We start from the raw sequence: 18,651 nt of genomic DNA, 5'->3' as shown, positions 1-18,651 counted from the left end.
GGCTCAGTCACCCACAGAAAATCAGGAATCAAATCATCCAGATTTATAGAAATAAAATTTCAAGCAAACAAAAACTGGAGCTAAGAAAATTTCACACATGGCAGCAGGCAATTTGATTGATGGTTGTGGAGATAACTTTGCTTCATATGACTGAATAAGTGAATAGCAATGATTTCTAACTACTCAACTGTTGACAAACACTAACAATAAAAATATTGATTACAAGAACAATTTTATGACTGTTTAATTTCATTTTAGAACTTAAAATCCAATATCCTTTCAACATGGCTTCAATTTTTAAAATAACTAGATCATCTGTTGGTACTTTTTGTCAGCTTAGAAATGGGGGATCAAGACAGTTTTCAAAATCATCTGTAAAACAGGTAAGTTGTAGAAATTAGGTTTCTAGTACCTACCTCTAAAGACTACATATTGTCAAGACTCAAACCAACCCCCGAAAATGGCGCATCTGTCCCTTAAACGTCAGCAATAAGCTTTTGTCAATTTACTCTAGAAACATGATATAGTTGGTTTTATTGGATTGGGTAATATGGGTAATCATATGGCAAGGAATTTATTGAAGAATGGTTATCCCTTGGTAGTATTTGATGTTAGTTCTGAATCTACTTCTGCTTTAAAAAGTGATGGTAAGTATATATAATCAAAATTAGCAAACACTAGACAATTATAATGGAATGAAGAACACTTCTTTAATAAAAAATAAAGCACAGAATGTTTTAACACCGTCATCAAATGAATTATTTTGTCTTGGATAGGCAATAATATGTTAATTAAAAGTTTCGTAAAAACATTATGCAGGCATTTTGAAAAGTGTTTATCATCACAGAAACTTTGATGAATTTGTTAACTATAGGGGCACAAGTGGCTAGCTCCCCGGCTGAAGTTGCCAGTGCTACCCATAGAATTGTTACAATGTTACCAGAAAGCTCTCATGTACAAGAAGTTTACACGGGCTCAAAAGGAATTTTCAGGTATGTTATTTTGAAATCATTTATAATTTATTATCCATTAGAGGACAAATGATTATCAATTGGTGGAATATTTGTTAATTATTTTGTGCAAAGAAGATTTAATCATAAAGAACCAAATAAAGATTATGCTTGCTTTTTGTTTACATAAATTACACACCTGTAAGTAGGACTGAGTAAGATAATCAAAATCATTGATTATCATGGCTAGGAATTTATTATTATGATTATCGATAATCGAAATACATAATCGATTAAATTTCAACATTATATTTTCTCCTGAGTGCCCGTTCACAAGTCACAATTTCTTGCACAGTTTCCACTCAGCAGATCATTACCCACATTAAACTATAATAATGGATCAACTCATCAAGGCAAAAATAATAATTCTATCACAGAAAGTTAACCCATGGAAATGATTTTTATTTCGTATTTAGAGGATTTCTCACTTAAAGATGGGTTCCCTTATTTTCATTGAAAATACTATTACTTATATGAATAGAAAGTAGAGGTGTTCTAATGATTTGGAAAAATACCAGTTTACCTCACATGTTCGTAATTAATTCATAAGTAGCTAAATTAGAAGAAAATTACCAGCAGAATTCCAATGAGTGACTGATCAAGAGAGGTCAAAAGGTCTTTTTTTGATTATCCAGACTGTACATACCAGGACATTTATGATTGGCTAAAACTCATGATAATTCATAAGAAACACCAATTAATCAAATAAGTCGCTGAATTTGACACTGAAAATAAGGAAACCTGTCTTTAAAATATTTCAATCGATTATACCTTGAAAGGGTATTCATTTTCACTTGTTTCTATATCACAGTGCTATTCAGGATAAAAGTTTATTAATCGATAGCAGTACTATAGATCCTAGTGTATCACAACATATAGCAGGGGAAGCACAGAAAGGTGACTCAGTTTATCTTGATGCACCAGTCTCAGGGGGTAAGATCTTTTATATTATTTAAAAAATAACTGTCAATTATCAAGTTTTTGCCTCCATTTTTTAGGATGACATAATAATGAGATCTTTTCTTCATGTGAAGCACATAGCAGAGAGGTGATATTTAGAAAGGTAATACCCATGAGAGAATATAGATTGGCAGATTTATGTAGTATTGGAAATTTTCTGATTAGACGAAAATATATCTATATCCACGTTCAAGTAATTGTACCAATAATTTAGAGTCCATATTTTCACAACAATGATTTTAATTTCTTTCCAGGTGTAAATGCAGCTAGAGATGCTTTACTCACATTCATGGTAGGGGGACCAGAAACACACTTTAATCAAGCAAAAGAATTATTATCCTTGATGGGTAAAAATGTTGTCCATTGTGGAGCGGTAGGAACAGGGCAGGTTTGTACATAATTTATTTCTATATTAGATCGCTCAACCTCAAAACAGCATGATAGTTGAGGTGTGAAGTTCACTGTATGCACACCATCTAAGGACTTAACCCTGACATTATTTATAATATGTTATATACATTGAAATGTTCATATCTGGTCATAACTTGCTATGAAAACTCAAGAGATAATGTCTTTTTAACATGTTTTCAGGCAGCAAAGATCTGTAATAACATGTTGCTGGGTATATCAATGATTGGAACATCAGAAACGATGAATCTGGGAATCAAGTAAGAAAAAATTACTAGTGAAGTTCACTTTTTATACACCCACATTATAATGTGGTCGTATATTGTCGTCACCCATGTCAGTCCTTCACTTTGTCTGTCCACTATTGGCTTGTGAACATAATAGAGACTACAGTTCTTATCTGATTTTCATGAAAGTTTGTGTGATCATTTATAATGATGAGATCTTGATTAAGTTCGAAGTTGACGATTTTTTCGATGAATGGTTTTTGAGTTATTGCCCTTGATGTGTAAAAACACATCAAAATTTGATTGTTAACACTATAGAAGCTACAGTTTTCATCGGATTTTAATGAAATTTGGTGTGATCATCTAAAACAATGAGATCTTGGTCAAGTTTGATTTATCGATATATAGTCTTTAAGTTATTACCCTTGACTTAGTAAAAAAAACTTCAAAACTCAATAGAAACTACGGTATTTATCTGATTTTAATTGAATTTGTTGTGATCATTTACATGTATATTAATAAGATCTTGTTGAAGTCAATTATTTGTTGAACAGATTTTTGGTTATCATGAATACTATAGAGACTATAAAGATTTCATCTGATTTAAATTTTATGTTAAATGTTAGTTGTGAATGGGATAGAGGTCAGAATTTTGTGTTTAAATCAACAATATCTTTGACAAATTTGATTTTTGGTATGATTGGACACAAACTGATGACTGCCCTTGATATACTGAAAGTTTATCAGGGAAGTGGCTTTATCTTGCTAGGCAACCACTTGTTACTTTTAAATTTGTTAGTTTATTTTCAAAAAAAGTGAATATGAAGGGGTGAAATGAATTGTTTCATTAATAGAAATAACTAGCAATATATCATGTTTCAATGGCAATATATCTGTAACTTAATGTTCATTCAATACATTGTTAGATTCACAATTCAATCAGAACTTCGTCCAAAATAGGCATAAGCTCTCATAAGATTCCATGGCATCTTTAGCTGTTGGAAAATTTTCATCAAAATTAACCTTAAAAAATACATTTAGATGCCCATCCTCCAGAAGATTACATCACATCACATAATATTATTTGTATTTCAGATTAGGACTGGATCCCAAATTATTAGCGTCAATATTAAATATGAGCTCTGGTAGATGTTGGTCTTCAGAAGTATATAATCCTGTACCTGGTGTTTTAGATGGGGTACCCTCTAGTAATCAGTATAAAGGTGGTTTTGGAACAGCTCTCATGACAAAGGTTTGTGCTATTTGCATTTTTATACGCACACATGGAAAAGTGGAAGTATATTGTTCGCCGTCCGTCCGCATTTCTTGTATGCACAATAGAGGCCATAGCTTTTATCTGATCTAGATGAAACTTGGTATGCATGTATATATTCATGATATCTCGGTCAAGTTCGAAATTGGTAATAATCCGTTAAACAGTTTCAGAGTTATTGTCCTTATCAGTCACTCATTGGAATTCTGCTGGTAATTTTCTTCTAATTTAGCTACTTATGAATTAATTACGAACATGTGAGGTAAACTGGTATTTTTCCAAATCATTAGAACACCTCTACTTTCTATTCATATAAGTAATAGTATTTTCAATGAAAATAAGGGAACCCATCTTTAAGTGAGAAATCCTCTAAATACGAAATAAAAATCATTTCCATGGGTTAACTTTCTGTGATAGAATTATTATTTTTGCCTTGATGAGTTGATCCATTATTATAGTTTAATGTGGGTAATGATCTGCTGAGTGGAAACTGTGCAAGAAATTGTGACTTGTGAACGGGCACTCAGGAGAAAATATAATGTTGAAATTTAATCGATTATGTATTTCGATGATCAATAATCATAATAATAAATTCCTAGCCATGATAATCAATGATTTCGATTATTTTACTCAGTCCTACTTACAGGTGTGTAATTTATGTAAACAAAAAGCAAGCATAATCTTTATTTGGTTCTTTATGATTAAATCTTCTTTGCACAAAATAATTAACAAATATTCCACCAATTGATAATCATTTGTCCTCTAATGGATAATAAATTATAAATGATTTCAAAATAACATACCAGAAAATTCTTTTTGAGCCAGTGTAAACATTTATTATTCATTATAAACCATTACAGACTTTATCATTTCTGACAGCTGGTATTTGGCATATGTTACCTTGCGTGGCAAGCTATCTTTATTTGTCTAGGACTGACTTGTAGGATAGCACTGATTACAAGTTTTAGTAACTTCATCTGGGTAATGGTGGTGCCGATAGTCTTATAGATGATTAAGTGCTGTAGTTATGAATAGCCCATTCTAAAAGGTCAAATATATATATGATATTGAAAATTTACCTGTAAATGTATGTATAGTTACCATATTCAATCTGTTTATTTTTTGATAGAAACAATCTTAATTCTTATTTTAAGGATTTGGGGTTGGCTCAATCAGCAGCAATAAACAACAAGATTCCTACACCATTGGGTTCCATGGCATTACAGATATATAGAACTTTGTGTAATAAAGGATATGGGGGTAAAGATTTCTCAGTGGCTTATCAGTTTCTACAGAATGAAGAGAAGAAAAAATAAACACAATACTATTCCAATATTCATGAATAACAACCTTCTTGACAACAACAAGGAAAACTAATACAGAAATTTTTATACACTTCGTCATCTGAGAACCAGACTGTTATATGTCCATTTTTTTGAAAAATTGAGTTAGCATATCAAATGTAGTTAAGAGACCCCAGGTTCTATGTTCATACCAAATTTTAGCCTCCTAGTATCATTTTAAATGGGTTTTTTTTTTTTCAACTTAAAAAATTGTTCTAATTCCAACTTAGAACCACTAAGGAGAGGGTATTATAGGCAAAAGCCTGTTCCCTAATCCTATTATGTAAATTAATATTGTTTATACAAAAAAAATACTTAGAACCATAGTGTTTTATGTCTTTTTTTATCCAATGGGATCATATGAAAAGAAGTTAGAAGTCAGTAGTTTTATACTACTTGTATTTCACTTTAATTTGGATTAGTTTATTTTTAAATGGATTGTAAGTACATTATATGAATTGAAATATATATTTTGAGCATTCACTTGACTTTAATCAATGTCAATTTATGGATATAGAACAGTCTGGTATTTTCTTAGAGGTAATTGTTCTACCTCCTACTCTAATAATGTAGTAAATTTAGACCAGAAAGGACAATTATGCAAAGTTTGGCTTCATTCAAATTAAATACGAAAAAAAAATCTGTTTTGAAACTTGGAACTCCATTTTCTCGAAAAACAACTTTTGTGGATATAGAATAGTATGGTGACGATTTATTATTTATTGTTTGAGATTATATTTGTTACTATTTTTGGTAAAATCACACAAAGATATTTGTGCAATTGAGCAAAGGTTATCTGATATTGAATAACTACCAGCAAACAATACTGTATATTTATTAAGAAAAAGGATTGCATTTATCTGAGATTATAATTCATCAATCTCTATATTGAAACTTTGTGTATGCCAGTAAATCAAAACATCTGATATCTATTTCAATATTTATAGTGTCATATTTTTTGTCTTGACGACATATTTTGTAAAAATTTAATAAACCTAGTTTACAAGAAAATTGTCAATAAACTATAATATAAAAACAGTGCATTTAATTCTAACAATTTATGCCTTCCATAATATATCTTTGAATAAGAAAAGGTTATATCTACAATGGTATCCTATAACATTTTGTTGCAGTTCTTATTTGTTCACAACCATGTGAAATAAATATACTAAGAGCATTTTGTGTTCATGATTGCAAAATAAGAGATGAAAGGTTATCTAATTTAGATCAATGAAAGATGATGTAACTACTTATTTCTGGCTACATTATATACCATAAAATCTTCAGCACATATAACAGATCCTGTACCTAATATAGCCTCTGCTTCATTTAGTAATGTCTGTACTGAATCATCACCCTCCTACAATATTCGAAACAATACAAATTGATCAATAAATTAAAATATAAAGTGTTGACTGATATACAATACTTTCTAATGATTGTCTTCATCACAATGTCAAGCTGATACGAACTTTGTTTCATACCTTGACTGCATTAGCTACCTTTCTTGCACCACAGAAGTTAGTAAATGCAGCGATATGTTCAAATTGTAGGTTAGCGAATACAGCCTATCAGAGTCTTCAACAACAAGTCTGTAATCAAAAAGCCATAATGTTTACAGTCCGTCTGTTAAGGGCTATGATAAGTTCTGTTATGTTGACTTGAAACAACTGATGCCACCATATTAAATTTTATTCTACCCGAAAAACAATAACTGACTTACTTTTAACTGACATGAAAGAGGTTTATATCTCTGACTAAAATGTGTTAATATTAGTTGTTTCACATTCAAGGATTTTGCTAACTTTGCCACCATTTCTATTAACAAAATGTTAAAATTGAATAAGGAAGTATTATACTCTTTGAGTGGCATTGTGGAGAAACCTACCTTGACAAACTAAAAAGTCTCTATCAGATATAAACACCCTAAGGCTACTTTTGGATATAATGTTCATGTTAAAAATCTCTTGGCTGGAATAAATTAAACTCTGGTACTGGTGTGTCAAGATAGTTAAGTTCATCAGACTATGATTGCAGATCCTTGTTTTTGGTCTGAATCCTTACACGAAAGTTTTTCATATGGAAACGTACCACTGTATTTGACACTCTAAATTCAATTGATACAAATTACAGGCATTATGCTTACCCGGTGTAGAATGTCCATTTTCTATACACTTTTCACTCAATGAATTTTCTAGAGTTGCTTCATGTATCAACACGTCAGCATCTTGTCCAATATGTTTGAGATTCCAGGAATCTGTGCTGTCTCCCATAATAATAACCTTTCTACCTTTAATTGGTGGACCAACAACATCTTCTGGTTTTATCTATGAATATTATATATATATCTATATAATGGTATCTTTGAAATTTCACACCCAGATATTTACACTTACAGCACAAGTATTTGTCATATCAGACTGTCTAAAATCACATCAGTTTTTTTCTACCAATTATAAGTTATGTCTGACAAATTAAAAAACTATATAACAAATGCATAATGAGCGTCATATATAAGCGTTTTTATTTAAGCAAATTGTGTCAACTCGCTTTGACCGCTGATTATCATCTTAAATAAATAACCATCGGCATAACCGAGTTGCATGTTTACTTCTCAATAACTCCAATACACACATTATTTAATAGTATGTTTTTAAAAAAAAAGCTGGTAAAAATATATTTTTAATTCCTATAACCTTAGAATGAGTTCTCGAAATGTTTTTACTTGTTATCAATATTGCCCACCATCTTGAATCTCAAACAAATCGCACCAAAGCGCTGTTAGCCATGATTTGGTCGATTTGGCAAATCGCTAAAATAAATGTGTATTGTAGGCAAATTGTTGTAGATGCTTCGTTTATATAAATGCACAATTAGATCTGTGTCAATACAATTTGCTTTAATATAAACGCCTTTCATTCATCGAAAGTTTGTCAAATTCTAACTAATATAAATGATCACACCAAATTTCATTAAAATCAGATAAAAACTGTAGCCTCTATTGGGTTCACAAGCCAATTGTGGACAGACGGACATCATAATGTGGGCGTAAAAAAAACCCAGTATTTTCATGAAAATGATCACATACTGAAAACCATTTTAAATTATCTTGTTATTGGTGCTATGATTATTATGAATGAACATGTTAAGTAATATCACATAATACCTACCACAGTTCCATTCTCTAATGTTATTGTTTCTCCTGACTTTATTTTACCATATAATGGCCCAATAGGAACACCCTTAGATACCAATATTGATACATCTAGTCTGAAATTTCAGAAAATTGTTAATAAAGTGAACTATGAAGTAATTGGAAAGAGTTTATATTTTTCTTTTATTTTAAAAACTATTGTAAATAATTCAAACTACACAAGATGGACAAATTGAGACAAGATGGAACCAACACTTTATACAGTAAATTATATTATTTTTTTATCTAATAAAAACTTAACTCACGTGCCTGGCCGAGACTTTTCTTCAATTATAAATCCATATGATGGTATTCTGTGTTTTGTCCATACAGATGTCACGATGAACTCATCATCTTCAAATCTAGAGACAAAATCCGAACAGTAACAGAGAGAAAAGAAATTATTTTTTTTATTGCACATATTCATAATCAGAAATGCAGATCAAGATGTTTTGTGTGTCGTGTCTTTTATATCCATGATCTAACTAAATTCTTCTATTACTGTGTTTTGTGAGATCCAGCTTTTGACCAATAGCAATATAAATTGTAATAATTTATGCTAACCATTCACAAACACTGTTAAAAGTGGTTAGATAATACAAGTCAATGTTTAACAATAAACATTCAAGAACTCCTCATGAAATTAAAATGTTTAGCTAGTCATTTGGTATTTTTCTACAACTGCTTGCATGTACTCTGCCTCTTGTGTAAATAAAAAAAAAATCAAGTAGAGACGGGCAGTTGGTGCCCATGTGGATACCAACCACTTTCTGATAAATGTTGCCACCAAATTCATCTTGAGAAGAAAAAGAAAATTAATAGTAACCAACTTACAGATGTAATATATTATTACTATCAGGTACTATAGTTGTACCAGGTGTTTCATTAGGATGTAAGTCTTCATCACTAATATGATTTACAGGCCATGACTAGAATAAATCAACAAATAACATCAAAGCATCAGTCTAAAGTCAATCATTCTAAAGTATCCAAATTATTTCCAGTAGAATTTGATATATATAAGAAATTTAAGTTTTGAGCTACCTTTGTGAGTAAAAAATCAACCAGAGAATATTTTACTGCAGAAAATTAACTTACCTGCCAATCTGCTGGGTATTCATGATCTAGCGTCTGTAGTTCATGAACTGTATAATCAAATTCCAGTTGAGTTCGAGAGAGCTGAAGATTTATTCTTAATAACTTACGTAAACCAACTGGACCATATATATCAACTGGTTTATTTCTGCGTTTATTCTGACTGATGGTACATAGTAATCCTGGTAAACCAAATACCTACAATAATCAGAATATCTATATTCACCTTGTCGGTATTGAAATACAATACAGGTAACAATGTATTGTAATATACCATGTTCCAGGTAAGGGTGTACAGATTACATTTTAAAGGAGAACAAGTAATCATAAATTATTTTCTTCATTTATTATCATAAAACAATATTTCTGTTTTCTTATTAATTATTCTCTAAATGTTATTGGCTGTTTTACTTACATGGTCTCCATGTAAATGTGATATGAATATTTTATATATTTTACTGGCTTTCAACTGACTTCTCATTAACTGAGTCTGTGAGCCTTCACCACAATCAAACAACCAACATACACTATCTGTGATAGTAAAGAAATATAGATAACATCTTTGAGGATAAATTCTGTTTGCAAGCTGTTTCTTAAAGCAGAATTATTTATTCTAGCAGAATATTGAAAAAATAGTAGGCTAATGGTGATGTACTGGAGCAATTTCTATCATTGCACACTTCTTCTTGTTGCTCATCTTCAATTGCTTTATCAGATTCAGAAAGGTATGACATAATTTATCAACTCCATTTTATTTTGATTCCCTTCATGTATGCTGTAATTTTACTACGTTAAAGAAATCCAATATAAAATTTCTCACCAGTTCTAAATACTGTACATGATACACCCCTAGTAGGTGTAGGATAGGCAGATGCTGTTCCTAGAAATGTGATATCCATTCTTCAGCTACCAGTAACTATAAGAGACAAATCATATGATCATGTGTTAGGCATGGTTTGAAAGGACATGTTCACCATCCTTTTGACCTCCATCAACTACCTAGTTTGCGATATCAGCATCCGCTGGAAGCGAATGTTAACTTGTCATCTACCAACCAACCAACCAACCGTCCTTTTGACCAATTGTACCTTAGTTTCAGAAACAGAAACTTTTTATTTAAGTTAATTAGTAGTAGTATTAACCGTCCATAATGTGTTCAGAATAGAAAAGATAAATATAGAATAAGAAAGTGAAATTTCTAGTTTGAAGTAAGCTTATATTTGAAGGGATTATATGATTTCCGTGCAGTTCTAGTACTTCTGAAGATTATTTACATATATTACACCAAAATCAACCCCCAAAAATGGCAAACAATAGTCTTTAACCTTTTGAACACTGAGTGTAAATGAGATAGAACTTGCTCAAAATATATACGATCTTCTTAACCATATTCTTTACTTTACCATCATTTCTCCCTATACCATTTATGTCATGCCTCTGGTTCCAAAAAAAATTTTTTTTAATGAAACTTATCTCACATCTTAAAGTCAAAAGTTCAAAGTTCAAAGGTCACAGAGTCAAGAGATGCTAACAAAACGAAACTTACGGTGATGTCCAACACAAATATACAATCATCGTAAAGCTAACTTAATATTATGAAAGAAAAAGCACATTTTTGAAAGTGTGGAAAATTTTGTCGGACTCTACGCCAACCAACAGCTTTGAAAATATCCATCAGAGGCTGGAATAGAGACAGATGTTTCGGACTATGTTTTAACTATCCATGTCTTTTGAATACAATCTGAAAACAGGTTCTTTCTTTGTACCGTAGGCATAGATTAAAATATTTTTTTGTATTTGGGTGATTTTGAGGTTTTACAGCAACCTCAATAATAAAACATTGAGGAATTAAATTGTTATCTTCATATACCAGATTTACTTTGACATGATTGTCCTTTTAAAGATCAAAGAATGATTAAATTTTTAAGCCGCTGCCTTAAATGAGGCCATTTTAAGGTTATTTCAAAGAATTTTTTACCAATATTAATATTCACATAAAATAAATGATCAACCTACTGTCAACTAAAGTCAATTGACTCTTCGTCATACGAAGTCCTAACTCACTAAAGTTGGCTTGAGTATGCTAAAAACATTTAGATTATTTTGATTGGATGCTATTTATAGATAACTAATCATGTATATCCCATGATAATAAGATATCTGTATTAGCCGAACCCAATTTTGAAATCGTTGAATCAAACAGGCACCTAGCAACATCTCCGTAAACAACATGGCGGAGAAAAGAACCTGAAAATTATTAAAGTTGTTGTTTTATGATAAGATCCAGGGAATAAGAAGAAATGGCAAAATTTGTAATTGCAGGTAGATATATGCGTTTATGTTATATAATTATTAAGACTATTTAGATAGGATAGGACAAACTTACAGTCTGGAACTAGGCCTAAGAGTTGATTGGGGTAATAAAAAGAAAAAGGCTGACAGTGAAGACAAAGGCCTACTGGGGCCGAGGATATTCGCCACCCTCATTTTTTTTTTTTGCCACCCGTTTTTAAAACTTTAATTTCTCTGAAGACTGACATTATTAGCTGTTAAGGCTATAGCGTTGCATGCATTATAATGTTTTTTTATGTTCATTAGAAACGCTTATTTGCAATTCCTTTCAAGAAAATGTACCAAAATAACACCTACTTATAATTGATAATCGCTGTCCCATTGGATGGCTATTTATAGTCAACCGGTGTTAAGTCAATTTGGCCACCACTTTTTTGAATCACTTCTATGAAAATTAGTCTCGCGTGGCTCTGCATTTTTTTTTTTTTTGAGGCCCCGAAGCGTTTTTTCTTGACATTTTCCGGCGGATTTAAGGATTTTTTATATAGCGTGTGGGAGATCCCACCCTTTGAAGATTTTTAGAATCGGATTCCTAAAAACACGAATTCCGACATTCCCTGTTAGTTAAAGAAAGCTGGAGCAAAAGCTGAGGGTGGTAAAAAAGACTTTAGGGTGGTTAACAAGAATTGTCGGTGGTACACAAGAATCGTCAGGGGTAAACAAGTATTGGGGGTGGTAAACAAGATGTGAGGGTGGTGAACAGGAACGGAGGGTGGTAAACTAGACCTACGAGTGGTAAAGAAAGACCGAGGGTGGTAAACAAGAGCTGAGAGTGGTTAACAAGATCCGAGAGTGGTTAACAACAACAAGAGCTTCGGCTGGTGAAGAAGAGCTTAAGGTGGTTAACAAAAGTTGAGGTTGGCAAACAAGAATTGTGAGTGGTAAACAAGTATTGGGGGTGGTAAACAAGAGCTGAGGGTGGTGAACAAGAGCTGGAAGTGGTAAACAAGATCTGCGGGTGGTAAACGGAACGGAGGGTGGCAAACTAGACCTGCTGGTGGTAAACAAAAACCGAGGGTTTGCGAACAAGAGCTGAGGGTGGTAAACAAGAGTAGGTTGGTAAACAAGAATTGTGGCTGTTAAACTAGACCTACGGGTGGTAAACAACAGCTAGGGTGGTAAAGATAACCCAGGGTGGTGAACAATAGCTGAGGGTGGTAAGCAAGAGCTGGGGATGGTGAACAACAACTAAGTAGGTGAACTAGAGCTTAGGGTGGCAAACAAGAGTTGTGGGTGTTGCACAAGTATTGTGGGTGGCAAACAAGACCTGGGGGTGGTGAACAACAGCTATGTTAATGGAACAAGAGCTGAGTGTGGTAAACAAGAATTATGAGTGGTAAACAAGTATTGAGGGTGGTAACAAGTATTGAGGGTGGTAAACAACAGCTAGGTTAATGAAACAAGAGCTGAGAGTGGTAAACAAGTATTGAGGGTGGTAAACAACAGCTAGGTTAATGAAAAACAAGTTGTGGTGGTAAACACGAACTAAAGGTGGTATACAAGAAATGATGGCGGTGAACAACAGGTAGGGTGGTGAACAAGAGCTGAGGGTGGTAACCAAGAACCCAGGGTGGTGAACAGGAGCTGGGTATGTTAAACAAGAACCGAGGGTAGTGAACAACAACTAGGACGGTGAACAAGAGCTTATGGTGGACAAGAGTTTAGGGTGGTAAATAAGAATTGTGGGTTGTTAACAGGAACAAGAACTGTGAGTTAACACATATTGTGGGTGGTAAACAAGAGCTGGGGGTGGTAAACAGGAATTGTTGGTGGTTAACAAGAACTTACTTCCTTCAGCTCTTGTTTACCATCCCCAATTCTTGTTTACCACCCTTACACATTACTTACCACCCGTTAGTATTGTGTATTACCGTACGCCTTATTACCACCCTTACACATTACTTACCACCTGTCAGTATGGTTTATTATCGTACGCCTTATTACCACCTTTACAAATTACTTACCACCCGTCAGTATTGTGTATTATCGTACGCCTTATTACCACCCGTACACATTACTTACCACTCGTCAGTATTGTGGATTATCGCACGCCTTATTATACCTTAAACCTTATTACTTCAAATACATATTTCCACCCACCCCAATGCATCGTATTTACCACCCACATACATTTCTTACACATTGGCGATGGCTCCAACCATGGATTGATATTCTTTGGATTTTTCAACTCGATTTCCCCTTGTCAATGTTTGAGATCGGAGGGGCTTACTTGGAAAATACGTCTAGGATAAATGTGACACAATTTGGACACGCGCCTGCTTTGTCTTTTTTTTTAACCATTTACAAATCTTCATCAACCTTTTTTTTACTTACGTAAAGATCCCCCTACAGTTGGAAATCAAAAAATAGGAGTAGGTTAATGTCGCTGTCCTGACAAAATTTCCCTCATTGCACACTGCATGGCGTTTGCCCATCCTCAGTAGTCCATACAGGTGCAGAAATAGGACGTAAAACTTTATTTTATTTCATTTTTTTTTCTACGGATTTCTTATACAAACGTATGATGCTAAATTTCATAGCAACACTAACAGGACCATTTGGGATGTATGCTAATTTGGTGTAAACAAAAAGATTTTTTCTGCCACCCGGATGGCGAATAGTCAAATGAATGGACGTGGACTATTCGCCACCCGGGTGGCGAATATCCACGGCCGCCTACTGGGGCCTATGATATTTATTATTTATCATTATTTATTCAGAAAGTGTAAGATTTATGTTTTTTTTTTCACCCATTAGTTTAAAGTCTGAAAGTTTGAATAATTTGCCAAATGTATCTATTTGTAGGTCGGGATGATTGCCCATATTATGCTAGGGCAGAACTTCTTGGTGATAGATTAGTCAAAAATTTGCCAGATTTCAAAATTCATAAAATTGTAAAAACAGAGTCAGAATGGGAGGTAGGTTTAAAAGTAGATCTATGAAAATGAGCTTATAGTAGCTCACTTAACCAAACTTTGCAAGGATATATCTAATAATTCATTCCGATATCAATGTCAAAAGATTGTGTATTTTTATGTAAAAAATAAAATGCTTTTTTGGCCTTTTGATAATTTAAAATCAGAAGTTGTAAGTTTTTCTGATACATTCAAAGGGTAGAAAACATCTGAAGATAGCATACCATGATTTTGTGTAGAAGAAAAGCAACAAAATTTGACAGGGAATCAAAGACCATAAAAATGACCATGCATAAAATAACATCATTTAAACTTATTACATGAGCTTATAAGTCTACTCTTTTATCTTTCCCAGGATTGGATGACAATCACCTGTTCCGAAAGAGGATGGGAAACAAGAAAATCACCATTGGTATGGAGGGAACTATTAGACAGAGGTGGAAAGGGAGTTTTAATTGGTGGTGCTAATGAATTCCAAGAATATGTCAAAGGTTACTACAGTATCAGCTCAGATTTGACAAGTGACGATATGCGTAAAATTAGCCAAGAAAATAAGAAAATGAAAGCAGAATTAGATAAAGAAGAAGCTGAATTTAAAGCCCAGAGTAAACCACTTCATGTCTGTATATCAAATGCTAGCAGTCCTATCGCTTATCATCTGATAAATTCCTTAGCATCTGGTGAAACATTTGGTCCCTCAACAGAAATAACCCTCAGATTATATGATGAAAATCTTGAACACTCAGAGTTATTGAGTGGTTTAAAGATGGAGGCTGAAGATCTGTGTCATGATTTATTGAGAGGGGTTACTGTTACATCTGATCCTTCAGAAGCTTTTACCAACTGTAGCGCTATCATACTTATTGACAATCTTTATCAACAAACTGATGAATCTCGGCAAGATTGGTTGAAGAGAAATGCTGAACATTATACAAACTATGCTAAAATCATCAACCAAGTAGCAAAGAAAAATGTGAAAATTTTGATAGCTGGAAATGGTCCAATTAACCTGTGTGCAACAATGATGATAAGGCATGCTCCAAATGTTCCTCGCCAAAATATTACTGCCATGTCAAGAATGATTGAAAATTATTCTAAATCTGTGATAGGTGGCAAGTTGAACTTGAACACATCAAATGTTTTGGATCTCATTATTTGGGGGAACATTAACAGCAAGAAATATATTGATTTAAGTCAATGTAAAGTTAGGAACTATGATGGAGCAATCTGGGGTCCACCATCATTTACTCTGCCTGCTGTAGAAATGTTGCACGATAATAAATGGATTGAGGGTGAATATTTGGAGATTGTTCAACAGAGAAAAACAAAAGTTAGAGAAGCTTTAAATCATTCTGCATCTGTGTCTTTCTCATCAGCAATAATAACAATGCTTCAACATTGGTGGAATGGTACTCCAAAAGGACAATTATTTTCTTTGGCAGTTTGTTCTGAAGGTATGTTCTTTTTATATGTTATTATTTTGAAAGTAATGCAGCGTAAATGAGTGAGAACTATGTTTTACTTTACCACTTTGCTGAACAGATTTATTTTCAGATTTAAAATCATATGAGTGATTACTGAGAATCGATAAACAAACACTGATATTGAATATTTGAATAGATTATTTGAGAGTATTTGTTATTGATTTATAATTTCCAGGTTGGTATGATGTACCTGAAGGATTAGTTTTCTCCTTTCCAATAACAATGCATCCTAAAGGTTATTGGAATGTTGTTCAAGACATTGAAGTACCTACTGATGTTAAAGCTATACTGTTAGAAATTGTTTCGGTAAGCTTTGTTTTGTTTGGCATTATGAATTTGTCATGTAATAACTACACCTACCTTCATTTATCTTTGAGCTCTGTCTCAACTCTGGATGTCTGCCATTGGCTGTTCATAGACCTATTCTTCAGAATTACAGTTTTGATTAATATTTTATGATGTTTATTCAGAGTTATTCTGAACAAAACAATTCAAAGGGAATTGAATGATCGTTATAATCTTGTTTTATATAAGATTATGTTTCTATTTTCCTTTGTAATAATAATTCTTATGTCGCTTATGAGGACAATCTAAAGATATATTTTAATTATTTATTTGAATTTTATATCTTTTTTACAGGAACTACAAAATGAAATTGAAGAATTGACAGCAGTACATCTACCAGAAACTAGTGAAAATGAACAACAAGCTGGTGACTCAGTCTTGATACAGGATGACAGTAACCAAAGTGGAGATTCAGAACAAGTTGATAAAGATCATGGTGGTGATTCAGTACAGGTTGAAAAAGAAAAGGATGGTCTTTTAGAAGAGGCTGATAAAGAGAAAACTAGTGATGTTGATAAAGCCAGTGATAATAATGGCGATGTTGATAATAAGGACAGTTCTGGTATTAATAATGAAGAACCTACTGAGAACAAGGGGAGTGATATTTTTAACAATCTGAATAATGAACCAAATGTTGAAAAGAAAGTATTTGGATTAGAATCTGAAGAAGATAAGGCTATAAACTAGTTTCAATAATTATGTTTTCTGTGATAAAATATGTATATATCATTAAATATAAAGTTTGAAAGTATTTTGTTTTATTCGTCCCAATTTATATTTCTAAATTTCTAAAAGTAATGCTGTGGACACCTATCTTTTATGCACATTAATTCTAAGAAAAATTCTGAATTTCTACATCTGGTAGGTTCAGTTGTTTTATCCAAGGGAAACTAGTATAAGATTCTTGAATTGATATTAAATAAAATGCAGCAGTTTTTTAATAAACATATATTTTCACAAGATCATTTAGATTCTAGAGGGATGTTTCAAAATGTACATACAGCATTGTTATATTGTCTTAGTCTTAGATAATCCTATTTTTTAAGCCCGGCAATTTCCATTGATGACAAAAGATTCATTAAAATCAAGAATCAAACTACAAATGTCCCAGCTTTCATTAAGAAATTATAATTTTGAAAAATGAAGAATGGAAATTCTTAACTACTTCCTTTTGAAAATTACATACATGTGCAGTTTTGGGGGAATTCTTCGCATTTTGTATGGGACAAAAAAAAATTAGCCACAAGATAGATACAGTCACAGAAATTGATTTACCGATAAGAATAAAATTATGAATGACATTAAATTACTGTGGTCTGAATATCTATTTCAATTTTGCATTACTTCCCATGTTGAAGTCTGGATGTTCGAGCACAAACCATGTGGTAAACATTCAAGATGGCAGTCAAAAATAAAGAAAAGAAAAAACAACCCGTAGTTATAGCCCTTGATGCTGAAAAACAGAAAGAGTTTACACATAAAGTCAAGAAATTAAAAGAGAAGGTGATAGTCTACTTAATTTAATTTTTTTTCGGTTGCTTTGATACTTATGAGAAAGTTAATTTTGGAGACGGGAGTACATCGTAGGCCTATGGCTGAGTCTTTTCATCATAGCCAAAGACGCTTCTAATTCAACAGTTAAAAGGACAGATTCGGCATTTTCTGGTGTCAATCCAACCTTGCTGACAATTCTTGTACTACTCCACCAAGAAAATCATGCAGAATAAGTTTGGCATTATAAGAACCCTTATTTTACAAAATAGGACACAAAATATTTATCTCATAAGTTATAAGTAAGTAATGGTCCCTAGGCCTAAAATTACTCTCTGATTTCAACCAAAATCATTGGTCAAAATGATCCCAGTTGTACAAATTATAAGTATAATTAGAAGGTTATATTATTGTGATTATCAAAGATTAATATGATGATTATAGTTTGTAGTTTATGTGAAGATTAATGAAAGAAAAAAGACAGTAGTTTGTATCTTATCAAAGTGATGATATAAAATATGACATATTCAGAAGATCATAATTATTAGACTTGAA

General features: G+C 32.5%; 3 protein-coding genes across 3 annotated transcripts; 2 read left to right on the top strand and 1 right to left on the bottom strand.

Moving 5' to 3' along the window:
- Positions 1-550: 550 nt before the first annotated feature.
- On the top strand, positions 551-5,194 carry LOTGIDRAFT_164490 (hypothetical protein; the record flags this gene model as incomplete). Its single annotated transcript, XM_009061003.1, has 7 exons — positions 551-647; positions 875-992; positions 1,822-1,943; positions 2,225-2,358; positions 2,562-2,638; positions 3,701-3,857; positions 5,033-5,194. The coding sequence occupies 7 exons, from the start codon at positions 551-553 to the stop codon at positions 5,192-5,194; spliced, it is 867 nt and encodes a 288-aa protein (XP_009059251.1).
- A 167-nt stretch (positions 5,195-5,361) lies between these two features.
- LOTGIDRAFT_218281 (hypothetical protein) lies at positions 5,362-10,408 on the bottom strand (the record flags this gene model as incomplete). Its single annotated transcript, XM_009061002.1, has 9 exons — positions 5,362-6,581; positions 6,945-7,039; positions 7,368-7,548; positions 8,392-8,491; positions 8,681-8,776; positions 9,249-9,343; positions 9,513-9,707; positions 9,925-10,040; positions 10,330-10,408. 9 exons carry the CDS (start codon positions 10,406-10,408, stop codon positions 6,468-6,470), a joined length of 1,071 nt encoding a protein of 356 aa, XP_009059250.1. The 3' UTR covers positions 5,362-6,467.
- A 4,242-nt stretch (positions 10,409-14,650) lies between these two features.
- On the top strand, positions 14,651-16,719 carry LOTGIDRAFT_123956 (hypothetical protein; the record flags this gene model as incomplete). Its single annotated transcript, XM_009061001.1, has 3 exons — positions 14,651-14,779; positions 15,132-16,230; positions 16,436-16,719. The coding sequence occupies 3 exons, from the start codon at positions 14,651-14,653 to the stop codon at positions 16,717-16,719; spliced, it is 1,512 nt and encodes a 503-aa protein (XP_009059249.1).
- Between the last annotated feature and the right edge of the window lie 1,932 nt (positions 16,720-18,651).

Source organism: Lottia gigantea (genome assembly GCF_000327385.1).
Source record: "Lottia gigantea unplaced genomic scaffold LOTGIsca_45, whole genome shotgun sequence".
NCBI lineage: Eukaryota > Metazoa > Mollusca > Gastropoda > Lottiidae > Lottia > Lottia gigantea.
This window is presented reverse-complemented; position numbering and strand designations above follow the sequence as displayed.